The sequence below is a fragment of the Anoplopoma fimbria genome, chromosome 2, assembly GCF_027596085.1.
Source record: "Anoplopoma fimbria isolate UVic2021 breed Golden Eagle Sablefish chromosome 2, Afim_UVic_2022, whole genome shotgun sequence".
Lineage (NCBI taxonomy): Eukaryota > Metazoa > Chordata > Actinopteri > Perciformes > Anoplopomatidae > Anoplopoma > Anoplopoma fimbria.
The window spans coordinates 22102779-22121189 of NC_072450.1; the positions used below are offsets into that span (position 1 = coordinate 22102779).

The 18411-nt window shown below is 39.4% G+C and overlaps 2 protein-coding genes across 2 annotated transcripts; one reads left to right on the forward strand and one right to left on the reverse strand.

Moving 5' to 3' along the window:
- Nucleotides 1-7827: 7827 nt before the first annotated feature.
- Nucleotides 7828-11773, forward strand: LOC129103096 (C5a anaphylatoxin chemotactic receptor 1). The gene is made up of 3 exons (XM_054613372.1): nt 7828-7859; nt 8879-9031; nt 9704-11773. The coding sequence occupies exons 2-3, from the start codon at nt 8885-8887 to the stop codon at nt 10658-10660; spliced, it is 1104 nt and encodes a 367-aa protein (XP_054469347.1). The 5' UTR covers nt 7828-7859; nt 8879-8884; the 3' UTR covers nt 10661-11773.
- A 922-nt stretch (nt 11774-12695) lies between these two features.
- cenpq (centromere protein Q) lies at nt 12696-18253 on the reverse strand. The gene is made up of 8 exons (XM_054613383.1): nt 17664-18253; nt 17486-17552; nt 17204-17312; nt 16524-16592; nt 15490-15619; nt 14476-14595; nt 13257-13331; nt 12696-12874 (listed from the first exon to the last, which is right to left on the reverse strand). Exons 1-8 carry the CDS (start codon nt 17751-17753, stop codon nt 12713-12715), a joined length of 822 nt encoding a protein of 273 aa, XP_054469358.1. The 5' UTR covers nt 17754-18253; the 3' UTR covers nt 12696-12712.
- Nucleotides 18254-18411: the final 158 nt, after the last annotated feature.

Here is an 18411-nt window from a genome sequence, read left to right on the forward strand (position 1 = left end):
ATCTCAGCTGTCAATGGGCGAAGGCAGGGTACACCCTGGACCGGTCGCCAGTCTGTCACAGGGCTGACATATAGAGACAGACAACCATTCACACTCACATCCACACCTACGGGCAATTTAGAGTCTTCAATGCACCTAAGCTGCATGTCTTTGGACTGTGGGAGGAAGCCAGAAAACCCAGAGAGAACCCACGCTGACACAGGGAGAACATGCAAACTCCACACAGAAGGTTGTCCAGCCCGGGAATTGAACCCAGGCCCCTCTTGCTGTGAGGCGACAGTGCTAACCACTACACCACCGTGCAGCAGTAATCCAACTCGATTGTCTTTTTATTTTGTCTGTCATTATTTTCTGGTTTATTTAGTGTCTAATAAGGCTTTAAACTGGTTTCCAGGGGTTTAAAGTAACTAAGTACATTCACTGGGTACTGTACACTGAACAGTGTGTAGCATTAAGGCGGATCTTAATAAGGGGGAAAAATGGAATATAACATTATAAAGTATATTTTCTTTCAAATATGAATTGGGTCATAGTCACCTTAGAATGAGCCGTTCATATCTACATAGGGAGCGGGTCCTCTTCATGGATCCAGTGGCCATGTTTCTACAGTAGCCCAGAATGGACAAACCAAACACAGGCTCTACACAGGGCCATTCATGATTTAATGTGCGTAGGTGACGGTACATCTTCGGTACTCAGAAGAAGTTTCAGTTGGTTGAAATCTATAACCTCACGCGCTAGATGCCGCCAGATCCTACACACTAGACATTTAAGTACAATTTTGAGGTTAATTTACTTTATTTGATCATTTACATTTCCTTCTACACCAATTCATTTTGGAGGCAAATACTGTACTTTGTAATCCACTACATGTACTTGATAATTCACTTACGTTACGTTATTAATACAAAATTTAACTCAGCTAATACATTATGATATACAAGTAAAGGTCAATATACACAGTAGTGTATAAAGCAGATACAAGTAGCTCTACCTTTACTGCAACATTAAAGTGATGACCATGTTTAGGATTCTACATCAGTGATATAATATAAACGATTCTGAATGTGTCATTCTGCATAATGAATACTTTACTTTAGGTACTTTAATTATATTTTGATGGCTAATACTTCATTTAACTTCAGTGTGATTTTGAATGCAGGACTTTTATTTAAAACACATTTTTTTTACATTAAAATATTGTTACTTTTACATATGTAAAAGATCTGAATATTCCTTTCGGTTTTATTAGCCTAGTGTTTTGTTACCACTCAGCTGATGTAAGAATGATTAAAATAAAAATGAATTCAGATAATTTGGCTTCTCTCACACACAAGCAGCAATAATAAGTCAACAATGAAACATTAAACCAACCCTGTTTGAGTTCTAGAAGATTTATTTTTGTAAATGTCTGCTCCATGTTCTGAGGTATGAAATATTCTCATATATCTATGTATTATGTTATAGTTCATTAATAGTTTGGTGAATGGATCAAAGGTGGTGCTGAATGCAGAATGGATACAAATGAACATTGGTATTACAGTTTTGTTGTTTAGTTATTTTGCTGTTAATGAAGGAAACAAAGAAAATCAGATTACAGTATCAAAAAGTTCTAATCATCTAGATTCTGTTTGTATTCATACAATTGGAATTAGCTTTAAAGTGACTGATAAACAAAATGTTCTTCCGAAAAATGTTCAGGACACAGCAGAAAGACATTTGTAAAAGATATTTGTTAGTACTTGATCAGAGGTATCAAACATGACAATAAAATCCCCTAAAATGACTAAAGCAACTGTCTGAATCATTCTCAATGTGAGTCCTTTAAAGCTTCTCATGTATATAGAGTCATCACAAAAAAAATCTGCTTTTAAAGAAACTTCTCAATCCTAAATACTACAGCCTACACAGAAAGGACAAAAGATGTCTTGATTGTTTGGAGAATGAGCAGCACTACCCTCTACTGGTGAAGGTCAACTATTGCAGCTTGATTATTAAAAACAAAAATGTTGTGGCTTCAGACCACAGCAGAGCAGTCAGTTCCTAAAAGCAAACACTGATACATGAGCTTACTTTTCATCATTCCTTTAAGTGAAGCAATATTTGAATGTTTGATATTTCCAACAGATTATATGATAAGTCTAAGAGCATCAATGAATTAAGTTGTATCTAAACAAAAACTATTAAAAACACATCATTGAGCCCAGTGTTGTACTGGACGACATACCAGTTTCCTTTATCACCATAAACATGGTTACTTTAGTTTGTTTTGGGTCATTCACCGTCCTTCCTGTAAATACTTACTAAAGCACCAAATCTGTGTCTGTAAATAGTCTCCAACAAATGTTAAATGTATTGGTTTTTGAGTAGCATTTGTCCAAGCGAAAGTGCCCAACTATTTTAGGAAATGGTCCTTTTTTACAAATAAAAGTAGGATATTTTTTCCCAGATTAAGTCTACAGTAGATATAAATAGGCTTGGGGTTGAAAGTCTAACACTAATGAGAGACGGACAATTTAAATAGTTAGGTTGGTCTTTTCTTAGGATTTGTTGACAATAACAAGAATATAGAACAGAGGTCTTCAACAGGGGGTCCGCGGAGGTACTGCAGGGGGGTCGTGAAATATTTGGTTGATTAGTCAAATTTTCATATTTTTTAAATATTTTTTCCTTTAAATACACATTAACATGAATCCAACATATTGTAGCAAATGGTTAAATGGAGGCAGAAGATGCTATCTTTCAGTCAGAAATGCACACATTCAGCGACACACAGGAGCTCTCTAAAGCTGGGCACCGGTTCACTCACAGCGTGAGACCAGCCTGAACCTGTCCCTCCAAGCCTCCCAAACACAAAGAGGAGGCCCCGCCCCTATCGCTGCTGAGCCAATCACGAGGCCGCATGTTTCATATCTATCTATCTATCTATATACAGATTCATCCAATTGTAATGCAAATGCTTCTGCCAACCTCAGCTACTCTATCAGTTGCACCCTCACATCAGATGCCATCTAGATGTGTATATATATATACATATATACATATATACATATATATATATACATATATATATATATATACACATATATATATATATACAGTGGGTACGGAAAGTATTCAGACCCCTTTAAATTTTTCACCCTTTGTTTCATTGCAGCCATTTGCTAAAATCGAAAAAGTTCATTTTTTTTTTTTTGCATTAATGTACACTCAGCAACCCATCTTGACAGAAAAAAACAGAAATGTAGAAATTTTTGCAAATTTATTAAAAAAGAAAAACTGAAATATCACATGGTCATAAGTATTCAGACCCTTTGCTCAGTATTGAGTAGAAGCACCCTTTTGAGCTAGTACAGCCATGAGTCTTCTTGGGAATGATGCAACAAGTTTCTCACACCTGGATTTGGGGATCCTCTGCCATTCTTCCTTGCAGATCCTCTCCAGTTCTGTCAGGTTGGATGGTGAACGTTGGTGGACAGCCATTTTCAGGTCTCTCCAGAGATGCTCAATTGGGTTTAGGTCAGGGCTCTGGCTGGGCCAGTCAAGAATGGTCACAGACTTGTTCCGAAGCCACTCCTTTGTTATTTTAGCTGTGTGCTTTGGGTCATTGTCTTGTTGGAAGGTGAACCTTCGGCCCAGTCTGAGGTCCTGAGCACTCTGGAGGAGGTTTTCTTCCAGGATATCTCTGTACTTGGCCGCATTCATCTTTCCTTCAATTGCAACCAGTCGTCCTGTCCCTGCAGCTGAAAAACACCCCCATAGCATGATGCTGCCACCACCATGTTTCACTGTTGGGATTGTATTGGGCAGGTGATGAGCAGTGCCTGGTTTTCTCCACACATACCGCTTAGAATTAATGCCAGAAAGTTCAATCTTGGTCTCATCAGACCAGAGAATCTTATTTCTCATAGTTTGGGAGTCCTCCATGTGTTTTTTGGCAAACTCTATGCCGGCTTTCATATGTCTTGCACTGAGGAGAGGCTTCCGTCGGGCCACTCTGCCATAAAGCCCCGACTGGTGGAGGGCTGCAGTGATAGTTGACTTTGTGGAACTTTCTCCCATCTCCCTACTGCATCTCTGGAGCTCAGCCACAGTGATCTTTGGGTTCTTCTTTACCTCTCTCACCAAGGCTCTTCTCCCACGATTGCTCAGTTTGGCTGGACGGCCAGGTCTAGGAAGAGTTCTGGTCATCCCATACTTCTTCCATTTAAGGATTATGGAGGCCACTGTGCTCTTAGGAACCTTGAGTGCTGCAGAAATTCTTTTGTAACCTTGGCCAGATCTGTGCCTTGCCACAATTCTGTCTCTGAGCTCCTTGGGCAGTTCCTTCGACCTCATGATTCTCATTTGTTCTGACATGCACTGTGAGCTGTAAGGTCTTATATAGACAGGTGTGTGCCTTTCCTAATCAAGTCCAATCAGTTTAATTAAACACAGCTGGACTCCAATGAAGGAGTAGAACCATCTCAAGGAGGATCAGAAGAAATGGACAGCGTGTGAGTTAAATATGAGTGTCACAGCAAAGGGTCTGAATACTTATGACCATGTGATATTTCAGTTTTTCTTTTTTAATAAATTTGCAAAAAATTTCTACATTTCTGTTTTTTTCTGTCAAGATGGGTTGCTGAGTGTACATTAATGCGAAAAAAAATGAACTTTTTCGATTTTAGCAAATGGCTGCAATGAAACAAAGAGTGAAAAATTTAAAGGGGTCTGAATACTTTCCGTACCCACTGTATATAGGCATCTAGATGGCATCTGATGTGAGGGTGCAACTGATAGAGTAGCTGAGGTTGGCAGAAGCATTTGCATTACAATTGGATGAATCAACAGATGTGTCAAAGGACGCCCACCTTCTGGCGTTTGTGCGCTTTGTCGATCAAAATGAAATGCAGGAGGAATTTTTATTTTGTAAGCGGCTTCCTGAACGCACAACTAGTTATGAAATCTTCAAAGTGATTGATGTTTTTTTCATAGAAAAGGACATTCCATGGGCAACATGTCGGTGCACAGCCTAACACATGAAAAAAAAATACCTGAAAAAAAAAAAGTGGACTAATCGCGCTTGTAAAGGATGTGGCTCCGCAAATGATTTGGACGCACTGCATGCTACACAGGGAATCACTTGTTGCCAAAGACATGAGTGCTGAATTGTCAGATGTCATGGACTCGGTCGTGAAAGTTGTCAATATAGTCAAGAAGAGTGCTTTGCAAACGCGTCTCTTCTCTAGTCTCTGTGCTGCTGAGGGAGAAGAACACACTGCGCTACTGTTTTTACTTCTCCAAAAGCGCACAGAGCTGGCTGCACTTTTCAGTGACAATGTCTGGGTCACCAAACTTGCATATCTTACTGACATTTTTGCTGAGCTAAACAAACTTAACAGTTATATGCAAGGTCGCAATACACATGCCATTCAGCTGTATGACAGAATGGAAGGCTTTCTCAAAAAGATCAGAAGTTGGAGGGAGCGCGTCGGGGAGGGGATCTTTTGCATGTTTCCATCAGTGGATGAGCTGGGAGATTCTGCTGTGCTCTCCACTCCCGTAACACCTGCAATTCTTGCGCACTTGGAGGAACTACTTTTCTGAAGCTGACTCCTGGCGCAAGGACAAGACATGGATACAGGACATGGATACAGTTTCCATTCAGAGACAGAGGAGGAACTATCCACTGACAGTACGTTCAGAAACATATATTACATTACATTACAGTCTTTTATCCAAAGCGACTTACAGTCAGTAGTACATTACATATCATTCACCCATTCACACACTGATGACAGGCTACCATCAAGGTGCCACCATCAGACTCTAACTAACATTCATGCAACATCCAGTCCACACCGATGGCAAGCCTTCGGGAGCAACTTGGGGTTAAGTGTCTTGCCCAAGGACACATCGACTGCCGAAGCCGGGTATCGAACCACCGACCCTCTGATTGGAGAACTACCTTGCTCTCCACTACGCCACAGCCGCCCATATATGAACCGCCCATATATGAAACTAAAACTCCCCCAGTTCTGGATCTCTTGCCAGAAAGACTTTCCACAATTGGCAGCAAAAGCTATGATGAGCCTTTTGCCCTTTGCAACAACATATCTTTGCGGAAGTGGATTTTCCTCACTCACCTACCTGAAAAACAAATACAGGTCAAGACTGCAGCCTGAGGCTGATATGACCCTCTGCCTGGCCACCTCCATCCATCAAGGAGAGATGAGCTGTGTGCTCCTCATCAGGATCAGACATCTCACTATGTGTGCCATCCACATGGCTTGAGGATTCACTGTCCCCCTACATGTATGTTTAAAAAAAAAACATGAATCTGTCCATTATTTTAATAGTTCAGTATTGTATGCAAGATAACAGGTATGTTTATGTATGGCAGTGGCACTAATAGGCCATCACTCATTTTCGTTTCCACATTTATGTTTAAAATAAAAACTTCAATTTGAATATATGAACCTGTGTATTATTTGAATAGCTTTGTATTGAATGCACAATAACAAGGTATGTTTATACATGGCACTAGGCCCAGTTTAATATAAAACACAATTTTATACAATATATATAGTAGGGGGTCCCTGCTCCATCTCTCTATCAGTTTGGGGGTCCTTGGCCTGAAAAACGTTGAAGACCCCTGATATAGAATATAGGTGGCCTTGTGATATGAAATTACAAATTCAAAGCCTAATTTTGTGTGCTCTTTTTAGCTTAAAAGCAGTGCTTCAGTGCATTTAAAAGAGCCTCAAAATCATCTACTCAACTTAACCAACTCCAATTGTAAGGCCAGTATCATGGTATATTTTTAGCATGTTGAAAGCCATAGTTCCTCAATCTAAAGAGGGAAGCAGCCACACTAAGCTTCACACAAATGTATAGGCTAAGCAGGGTTCCCCAAAAGGAAAAATGATTCCGCCCAATTCAGAATAGGCCTTTTCTTTTAAACCTGAGAAGAGTGAATTTGTGTGGAGGAAAGTTCCTATCCATCTTTACTGCAATTTCAGCATCATCTTATATTATCTTTAATAGGTAAACCAGCCATTTTTGAATATATATATATATAAAGTAGGATAAAATAATCAGCACAATACAAACATTCAGGCTCCCTCATGTGGTTCCAAAGTTCACTGCAGATATGAATATTAAATAAAAGACCAAGGAAGCAAGTCAATTTGGCAACGCAAATTAAAACCCAGTCTTTAGGAATGACTAAGGGAGTAGTACATTCAAAATCAAATCAGATATGGTGCGTCATTGTGTTTTAGGAGTCTAACCTGCAGCAACCTTTGTTTGATATCATTCTTTTTCAATCCGCTCATTTCCTGTCACATCTCTCACTATCTACTATCTGAAGATGGTGAAAGTTCAAAACAATTGAATACTTGTTATAAAAAATGTTTTTGTCCAGTTATTTCCAGGAGAACAAACAAGGGCATAAAGAAGTACATTGTAGAACATTAATGTGCGCCACTAAAGAAAGCACACCAATTAGGTTGCTCACTGTTAAGCAAATTGTATAAACAATATTTTCAATGCTTTCTACCTTGTTAATTATTTCCCAGTTGGAAGTTTTATGTATAACTTTGTGCATTTGTATGCCTCTGAGGTTGATGTTCACTCAAATAGAGCAGTTGATTATATCTGTTTTGATACAGAGGAAAGTACATTTGTGGAAAAATATTAATTTGATGTTCATAGATATGTACAAAGGAAGGAGTGTGTGTTGCAATCACACACAGGAAAGAAAGAAAGAGAGAGAGAGAGAGAGAGAGAGAGAGAGAGATTATAACAGTCAGTAACCGCTCCTTCTTTCTTTATCGCCTGCTCCATTTCTTCCACACACAAGGCAAATAAACCAGGTAAGAGGCAATCTCTTTAAATTATCACCCAAATGATGCAAACAGCCCCTTAATACAGACTTTAAAAACACAGATAAATCATAAATCCTTAACTCCTTGGTTAATGTTGTTCTAGAAATCTGAACTTGGTGAGCTTTTAATCAGGGAGCCACGATTGCTATCGGAAACTTTGGCACAGGTGAGCGGTGCTGCTACTGTTTGGTGCCCAAAGGAAGTGTACTCGTTAACACAGGTGTGTTTGCATGCACGCTGTTCTCATTCCAGCTGCGCACAAACCGTCCGGTCTACATGTACATTCAGGCAGGGCCCTGAGCCGCAGGAGAAAATAACAGATTCCTTTCTCTGTAATCATTACTGCTAATACAACACCTGACACAATACCTGTCAGCGTGTGTATGCATGTGCTTGAAAAAATGTGGTTGTTGGGACCAAAAGCTGGTCACATAGTGCAGACTCAACTCCCATTTTAGGACAAAAAACTGGTTCTTGAGTGTTACACCATTAGATTTCCTAATGAAGGGTAAATGAAGGGTCGGGGGGGGATTGTCAGACAGGGAGAGAACCTGTGGTTTGGGTCAAATGAAGTCATTTGGGTCAAATGAAGTCATTGCAAAAGTTCCCTTAAGTGATAAAAAAAATCAAAGTCTGTTTGGAGGCGTGGAAGAGATTTGACATGGATTGCAGTGCTATATTCACTTAATATTAAACTAAAATATATATTATATACAGGCGGCTCTTAATGTTAGCTGCTACAAGGTTGCAGCAAGGAAGTAAAACTGTACCAAAGTAAGGAAGGAAGTATGTGGTGTCATATTTGTGTCGGGTGTGGAAATCAGTCTGTGTTTTAGGCAAAGGATTCATGTGAAATTCAGCTGCAATTTTACAAGTAAGCCATCCATTTGTCCTTTGACAAAGATGAAAAATGTGGAACATCTTTGTCAATGGTCAAAAAAAAAACCTACATCTAAAAAAAAAAAATCCTACATCTTTGACATAAATCAATGTCTCCTGTGTTTCAGCTCTCAATGGCCAATATGAATGGGACACAGTTTTCTGTCCATGCAGTCAACCAGCTTACAACCAGCCCAAACACCTCCAGTAACTCCAGCAGCACTTGGCAGTGGGAAGCAATTCGGGGAATCGAAATTGCAGCTACTCTGATCATCTTCCTGGTGAGGAAATTTTCTTTAAATATTGTATATTACAACTTCCCATAGGGCTGTAATATTGAATAAGGAGCTGCATAATGAACGGTATATGACGTTTTGGGGGCCAAAAACAGCCTTGTTTAAGACCACTGAATGACTCAGTTTGAACTGAGAGTTGATAGAGTTGGATAATGAGTTGATGATAAAACTCTCATATCTGTACGGTAAACATGTAACTTAGCATAAAGACTGGAGGCAGAGGGAAACGGCTAGCCTTTATCTGTCCAAAAGGGGAAAAAAAATCTCAAAAGTTCATTAATAAAGACGTTATACCTTGTTTGCTCAAACTGCACAAAAACATGTAGTGTAAAAAACAAGATGTCTTTGTTTTTACAGGTGTTATGACTATTTCTTGGCCAGGAGCTGTGATTTCCTGGCATTAGGCCAGGAAATCACTGCTGTTTATTGTACAGGGATATAACGTGTTAATTAGAGAGCTTTAGAGGTGCTGGTAGGATGATGTTTTTACCTTTGGACAGAGATAACCGTGTCCTCATTTATTTCCTCCATGCTATGCTAAGCTAAGCTAATTGTCTACAGCTTTCTGCAATTTCACAAATGAGTGCATTTCCCTAAATGTCTATTGCTTTAAAAGTCTGTCGTCCTGAATGTAATCGGCTCTCTCGGTTTCTCAAGGTGGGTGTACCTCTGAATGGGCTGGTGGTCTGGGCACTTGGAATGCGGCATAATCGTCACCTGGTGCGCAGAGGCAGCGGTGAGGAGACGCGTGCTGCCAGCAGTTTCCGTATTTATGTCCTGAACCTGGCCCTGGCTGACCTGGTGCTGCTCCTGCGTACCCCCCTAATGTTGGGCTTCGTCGCTCACAACTACAGCTGGCCGTTCGGAGTAGTCTTCTGCCACCTGATCATGTTCCTGCGAGGTCTGGGGTTGTACGCCTCCGCTTTCCTCCTCTGTGCCGTGGCCCTGGAGCGATGCTTGTGTCTGCTGAGGCCCGTGTGGGCTCGACTGCGGCGCCCCTCCTGGGCCGTTCCTCTGGCCTGTGTCGTCTTATGGCTGATGGCCGCCGCCTTGTCCGCCCCGTATCTCTACTATGCCGTCCTGAAGGAAGTCAACGGGAAATACCATTGCCTGGAGAGTGGGACGTTTAACATGGGACTCTTTCTCACAGAAACAATAGCAGGTTTCATCTTGCCTCTGCTGGTGTTCTTAGGCAGTAACCTGGCTGTGTTGCTCACCATTCAGCAAGCAGTGCCCCTATCACCCACCTCCAGCAGCCCTTCAATGGCCCGCAAGATGACCAGGATGTACCACGTGCTGTTTTTCACCATGCTTCTCTTCCTCACCTGCTGGGTGCCATATTTTGCTTGTCGGTTCCTGCGGGCCTTGGCCATAGATCAACCAGAACGGGCCACACTGTATAAAGGAGCGGTTTATGGCACATACATATCTCTGTTCCTGGTGTACATCAAGTGCGCTCTAAACCCGGTGCTGTATGTGTTTGCTGCTCGAGGCTTAGGCCGTGTTATCAGAGCTTCAGTTGTCTCCACTATTGAAAGACTTTTCAACGATGAAAATTCAGATTCCATTCGTAGGAAGTCACTTAAGAACTCACTTAAAAACTCACAATTGTAGTTGGGAGGCCAACAACGTTTTATTGTGAATAAATTTGGAGTCGTTCTAGTGTTAAAATCATAAATGCCTTTGATTTTTGAAAATGTGAAATGTTTTTAAAATAACTTTTAACTGGTTTATCCATTTGGTCATACGTCCCCAAAAAGTGAGCTGTGTAAATAAAGGGACAGGCTTGAGGGGTTTCATTACCGTAAAGCATAGCAAATGCTTTAGGCCACTGTTTTCCAAATGCGTCCAAAAGCCATAAATGGACAAATAAGTGAATGTTATTAATATGTTTTTATAGGTGAAATCCTTGTGTAACAATGGGGGATCCCAGATTTGGATCGATGGCGCCCGACACTGATTTTCAGATAAAGAAAAAATGTTATGTCCCACCATTTGTCAGATGGACAAAGAGTGAAAATTACAACACAACAGTGAAGTGCATAAGGAGGAATACACATTCCATTAAACACTGATCAAGGCTTGGTTTTGCTATTGTGCGCTGAAGATTTATGGACATAACTGTAGTCAGTATTAGTACATGACGGAAGACGTCAGAAACGCTGCTTCTGTTGCGACACGCTTAAGGCAGGGTCATAATTGGGCATAAAAGTGAATTCATGAATCATCTTGTATGTTGATCAATGGGCAGGTAACACCCTCATGGTAAATGACATGGAAAAATGAACAGATTAATTTGCCAATGCCGGTTTCCTGGCCCCAGGGTGAACATTTTCTTCAAGATGACGCACTATTAAGCTCACGTGTGCTATCTCTACTAGGTTCCAAGAAACTTGATACAGAGTTTTTCTTATCAGTATCAGCAGTGACTCAGATCCATCAATCTGATGACCTCAAAGTCAAGATGTCCAGACTAAACAGGTCCTCGTCTATATATCTGACTGCTACTAGTTGTGCAATTAATGAACCGATGAATGTATGTATTGTAGAGGAGGGAAGCACAAGAGGCTGAGTAGAAAGTAGATATGTTGCATGATCAATATCTCATTGCGACTGTACCACGCCCATGTTCAACTGGACTATAACTTTTGCAAAGATAACTTTATCATTGTTTGTATATAAAAGCACATCTGTTCTGTAACAGTCCACAAAATGAATAAAATTGTATTAATGGAAGCACTTTACATTTATTTTCTTTCTACATAAAAACAAATAAACAAAAGTCAGTTTCTTTAGATGGCAATGTTTAATTACATTTGACCATTCAGTCAGTTTTTACTTGTCAACAGCATGCACCTGTGGCTTTAAGGTCCAACAGGGAAGAATTTCAATTAGGAACAACCAGTTTGTCTTTATTTGCAAGTACAGTATTTCTTTAATGAAGATGTATTCTGGTGTTTCAGCTTGGCTAATGATATCTGAACTTTCTTGCCAGTTTACTGTTTTAGGTAGAAATTAAGCAGTTTTTGTCTCGTTTTTTACATTACCCAATTTCTTTTTCGGACCTAAAAGGTCCCATAATGTAAAAAAATGATCATGATCATAACCTATTTATTATAAAGCAGGTCTAGGGTCTATATAAAATACTGTGGAAGTATCGAGAGGCTCAATCAATGGAGAAATACACACTGCCCTTTAAAGAAGCCTTCAGGATTTCCACACGAATTTGATGTCTATTGGAATCACTGCACAGTTTTAAAGGTAAACATTCTAGCAGAGTATGTGAATGACATCAGTTGGCAGGAAGTTGACTTTGACCCGCAATTCCGTGGAAGTGTGCTAAAACACGTTTCAGACAGAAGGTGTGAGTGTATGAGAGAAAGAAAAAGAAAATCAATAATTACTACTCGAATTGATGCCTGTCCTAGTGTCATTTATTTTTAGAACTAGTACTGTTGCCACCAAAGTCTGAATGCTTTTATTTCTTCACATCGATAATGCAATTCTTTGGTGTTTCATTTGATTATTGCAGGTGTTACACAACTACTGAGTTATGTTACACCAACGCTTCAAACAATGTGTGCACACATGCAAACCTCTTTTAAAAAAAAAAGGACCTGTGTAAGCAGAGATTTGTGAGGTTCCTGTCTGAACAAGGTGCAGCACTTATTGGGTGAAGCTAGGGTTGAAGAGCTGATCGGCATGTTTGTGTGCCTGTAGAAGCAGCGCCTGGGCGTCCTGAACGCCCTCTGATTTCTGCAGGATTTCTCCCAGTTTTCGGGCAGTGGTCTCAGACTCACTGTCTGGTATAATTTTTCTCAATCGAGCCTGAGGAAAACAAAAACATCAAGCACTGCCACTACAATTTTTTGTAAAATGTTCTTTGAACCTTAAACAAGAACGTAGCTTTATCCTGTTGATAAGATCAAGCCGGACAACACAGAATACCAAATGTCACATTCCTTTCGTAAGACATATTTCACATCATTTTCATAATATTACAAAGAAGTTGCCAAACAGAGCATGTGTAGACAGTGCTGCAACATGTAGAGGAAGTGCTCACTCAGACATTTTGACCACATATTATTCACAAAAAAGGTGATGGAACAATCTGAATGTTGTAAAAAAGAAAAAGCTCTTATGCAACAGGGACAAGTCAAGCTGATACTAGATTTTGTGAAATTGTGTTTCATGTGCCACCCATGCTCACCTCTAATGTTGTTTCATCTTTTTGTGGAGGAAGAGGGGGAAGATTGAGATGTGCTTTATCAGCTATATGTAAAATCTGTGTGAAAACAGGTAAGACAACACTGTATGAGTACAATCAAATGTATTTTTATCATTATCTAATAGATGAGGTAAACGCTCGGTAAGTAGGCTGCTAATCTCTGCTTTGATACAAGATAAAGACATTTCCTGTTCCTGTTTGCAGCTCAGAACTATTGTCAAAAATACACCCATTATGTTGGCTCCCACATAACAGCTACACTTCATCATGCTGTTCAACTGAATCAACAAGGAGTGTGGACTCAAAATGACAAACAGGCTGATATTTGTGTGGAAAAATGCAGTCAACCCTGTCTCTCTCTGGGTCACCTCAATTCTGAAATCTGAGGTAATGAAATGCTTTTGTCAGAGTTAATAAATATCATAAAATCATAAAAGACCTTATGACATTAAAAATGCCTGCCAGAGTGTTTTGGCAAGAGCTAAGTTATGAAATTAATGTATCAAGACCAAGAGATTTTGCCTTTGTGAATTTTTTCGACAAAGATTCTCTCTTCCAAACATATAAGTTTACACATGATGTGTCTACACGTTGGGGTGAAGAGAGATTTAAATATGATCTGAAAACAGACAAAGAAACTCTTACTTTGTTTCAATTAATCAACAATCAGCTACAGAATAAAGGAATAGTGATATAAACAAAATAACACCATATATAAAAAGGCATTTTGTTATGTTTATGCTTTATCTTTCTGTCAGCCATTTTTTTATGCAGTGTACTGTGGAGCAGCAGCATCTCGACAGCAGACAGGAAGAGAATAAATAAACCAGAAAAGCCAGCAGTGTTCTGGGGTGTTCACTAGATACGGTGGAAGTGGTGGGAGACAGGGGGACAGGCTGCACAACCAGCTCTGCTCAGCAGACTACATGACACTAATACACTGTGCAATACAATATTTATAATAGTTTCTGTCTGTATATATAATATTACTGTGGATTCTCTACTGTTCTTTACCGTTTTTTATTGCTCATTTGCTTATTTATAATACTTATTTTGATTTTTGTGTTTTTTTTTTATTTACTATGTCTCTTGTTTTGCACTATCCTCTTTGCTGCTGTAATCCTATAAATTTCCCCGCTGCAGGACTAATAAAGGATTATCTTATCTTATCTTATGCTGGCATGTGTAAGTGTTTTTGCACCTCTTTAGCTTTCTCCTCCTCCTCCTCCACCTGGTCCCTCAGCATACTGCATGTGTGCTGCAAAGAGACGGTCTGCTCGTCTGTCTTCTCCAGAGCACGGACCACAGCCCTCAAGTCTTCCTGAAAACCCGGACAAAAGACAACAAGAAGTCATGTAACACAATTAGACACCATTTTACTTACTTCTACTGCAGATAATGAAATACACAGATTTACACACACATTATGCCTTTTAAATGTAGTTGCACTACATTGAAGTTGTAATTAGCCTTCTTATTGGATTTTCATGCCGTTTACTGCATTTAGGACTGCAGCCAGTGTTGTAGTACTCAAGATTTTTATTGGCCTCGAGACCGGTCTCAAGATCACCTTTTTTGAATTCTCGTCCCGGGATCGACTGCATTTTTACTCAGCCCTGTCTCGGTCTCAGAAAAAGACGAAATCTGGATTTTATTTCAAGACAAGGCAAGACCACAACTCCAGGGATATCACTAAAGTACCTGTGCATTATTTGATTTATTTGTTAACACCATTACTGTGATTGATAATTCACAGTAATTAATTGAAAACAAAGACAAATTCCCACACATAAAATTCACCTCTGCAATGCCTTTTGATTATTTCATCAAGACATTACTCATGGTACATTTATACAGTACCAGTCAAAAGTTTGGACACACCTTCTCATTCAATGGTTTTTCTTTCTTTCTTTTTTATTTTTTCTCTACATTGTAGATTAATATTGAAGACATCCAAACTATGAAGGAACACATATGGAATTATGTGGTAAACAAATAAATGCTCAACAAACCAGAATATGTTTTATATTTTAGATTCTTGAAAGTAGTTGAATGAGAAGGTGTGTCCAAACTTTTGACTGGTACTGTACATACACACAAAGCATATAAAGCAATAAAAGAGGTGAATGACTTTGAATCTTCTCTTGAGCATTTCCAACACCAGGAGCATCACAGTCGAGCTGTAGCGGCCTCTTCAGACTACAGTTTGTATTACCTCCAGAGTGCTCAGAGTCGTCTTTCCAACCACTGACTTCTTGGCCTCCTCCTGGTGGCGTTGAAATGATTGCTCTGAATCATTTCGTTTTTGCACTGGAACTTTGAGCTCTGCACATTGAGCAAGAAACCTATAAGAGTTTGGGAAATATGTCAGCAAAAAAAAAAACTAAAACTAAATTAATCAAAGTGCACCTATTACATGATCCTTGACATTTTTTTCTTTTCTGTTGAATACTTTAATAATGATGTTTGAATCAATTCTAAAAGATCAGACTGAGAATTAGTGATTGGTGATATTTAATGTTGGTTCATAGACTTTCATTGCATTGATATTATGATAATGTGATGATATATCAAACATCAGACAAGACTTTTCTGTGATGAACAGTTGTCCTGTTTTGTACTTAATCTATTTGATTTTTGCAACAAAAAAAAAGTTTTTATGGTTGCTTTTATTCTTTAAATGTCAATGGAGGCGTTAGTAAATACACATAACAGAGAATAGAGGCCTGTACTATGAATCGAGTTCAACATACCCAGGGTATCTTTTGCTCATCTGCCTTAACTAACCCTAACAACCGCAATCAGTCACACTTCAATAGTTATCAAATCCAGGGTTTCCCAATCAAGTTATAAGCTTCTTCACATAAAAGGGTTGGTGTTTTGCAGCATAAAACCAATCACAAACTAAACAAGTCTACTGGCAACCGAGTGCCATATTTTTCCAGCCTGCTATTAGACAAATACAAAGAAGATAAACACATAATCCAAGCTAAAACCAAATCAGGTGACATAACTAATTCAGAAAAGGACAGCTGGAAAAAAAAAGAATCAGCTGTTTGAATGTGTAAATTAACAAGCCTATAATATCACTACTCCATCCAGTACATGAGGGGCTCTGACAATAATTACATGTATGTTTTTTAATTAAATGAATGCGTTTCTTTAAAGTATACTTATAAAATTTGAAAAATGAAAAAATGATATACCCATTGATCTGTTATCCCAAACATTACCTGCTAAACAGCTCACCTGGTTTTCATTATGTTCAGATGTTCCTGGCTCTCTTTCTTCTCTTTCCGCCTCAAAGCAAGAGTTGCTCTGGGAAAACCAGATACATTTTTGTAAGTTTCCTTACCAAGTTGATTTAGAATATTATTCATTGCATGCAGTAATTGACATGCCTCTTGGCATTGAGCGGAATATTTATGCTGGCTGAGTTAAATGAGTATAATTATAACCCAACCCATATTGGGTCTTTTTGAGGCTAATCTGATAAGGATACATCAACTTGGCATTGCTCTCTGATTAAAATTATGATAAGGTATAGGTGACATTTTTTTTCTAAATTACCTCAAAACTAGTTGGCATTTCTGTACAGCAATCCATTATTATGTCAACATACGTATACATAAATACTGACAAATCTGCAAAAAAATGGCCAGTTTATCGATCTAGCTCTAGGTATAATATATAGGTATGTCAGAACATACACTCCTGCAATCTACAATCTCACTAATAAAGTTATATAGTTCAATTATTATCTTTCTGACAGTCATTCAACTGACCATTAACGTCTTTGTAAAGGAAGCAAATATGGCTGAGCTGTTGTATGTCACATTATAATATAATACATGTGTGTATAGGAAAACAGTACTTTTCAGGGTAACAACAATGAGTGCTCAGGTTTAAATCAAGACAGTGAAACTCACAGTATTGACAAGTCCATTATGTTCTCCAGAGCATTGATGGAGGATACTGGCATCTGCTTCCACTTGTCCTCATCTTTTACTTTATAGGGTGCTGAAGATGAGGCTTCAGCTTTATCAGGACACAAATAGGAGAAACACAAGAAAACATAAAGTAACAACAGTGCAGTTGGTTTGCTTTGTGGACATACTATTTTACAGTGTGCTACATTACTATCCCTGCATGATCTCACAGTTACACATCTGAATAGACAGGGGACCCCGTGCTAGGAGAGCTTTTCTAACCTTTCCTCTTCTGTGCTGCTTTTGGTTGGGTGCGCTTGCCATGGTTGTTGTCACTGTGCTGGGGGTCCTATAACACATGAGGAAGGTGTGAAGCAATGTGAGGTCACAAGTTGGGCAACAGGAAACTGGCAGAGTGCAGTCACACAGTCAATATCACCTTGAGCGTTTGCCAAGTTACCTGATGCTCTGGTGTCTGATCTGTTTTCTTCTTGCTTTTTGAGTTAGGAGCTTTTGACGCGGCCCGGTGAGAGCCTCTAGCGGGCTTCATGACGAATGCAGCGTAACGTAACGTAACGTGACGTAGGTGACGTAACGTGACGTAACAGCGCCTGGCTAGCTAGCTAATCTGACATAACACTGAATGAGTCGACGCTGTTGAAGCAACAATTAACAAAAACGGTTTTCTTGTTGTCAAAATTAAGACCTTCCTCTAAAACAAGTCATAACCCGTCAATGCACGAACTTATAACACGTGTTTACGAATAAAGTCGCGACCTGGACAAGTTTTCGCGCTGTTGTTTTCGAACGCTTATTGGCACATTCAACGCGCATGCGTGAATACATCTTCAGTTTTCCCCGAGTGTCGCTTTACAGGCGGCTAATCCTCCTCAAGCTACACTTATACTACCAGGGCCAAAGATAACATAGGGAAGCTTATTATTGAGATCCTAATCAAATGTATTAATGTTTCGGGAAAAACAACAGCCTGAAAAAAACAATCAGCATTGAATTGATGCATTCTCACCACGCCACGACGAAAACGCTACCTGCGAGTTGAAACGCAGGGAATAGAAGGCTCCATGTACTGCAGTGGCTGAGGCCCTTGTGATATTCTAATCAGGCCTTCTGTTAACATGAAGCAGGACAGTGGGGTTTATATGTTCATATTCTAGGCGTTTATATAGGCTGGTGAAAAATAAACAGCT

Coding starts and splice junctions, on each gene's coding strand:
- LOC129103096 (XM_054613372.1), top strand. CDS start 8,885: ATGGCCAATATGAATGGGACACAGTTTTCTGTCCATGCAGTCAACCAG. Junction 9,032..9,703: donor CTACTCTGATCATCTTCCTG/GTGAGGAAATTT, acceptor CGGTTTCTCAAG/GTGGGTGTACCTCTGAATGG.
- cenpq (XM_054613383.1), bottom strand. CDS start 17,753: ATGAAGCCCGCTAGAGGCTCTCACCGGGCCGCGTCAAAAGCTCCTAAC. Junction 17,553..17,663: donor ATCAGACACCAGAGCATCAG/GTAACTTGGCAA, acceptor CATGTGTTATAG/GACCCCCAGCACAGTGACAA. Junction 14,596..15,489: donor CGACTCTGAGCACTCTGGAG/GTAATACAAACT, acceptor CCGGGTTTTCAG/GAAGACTTGAGGGCTGTGGT.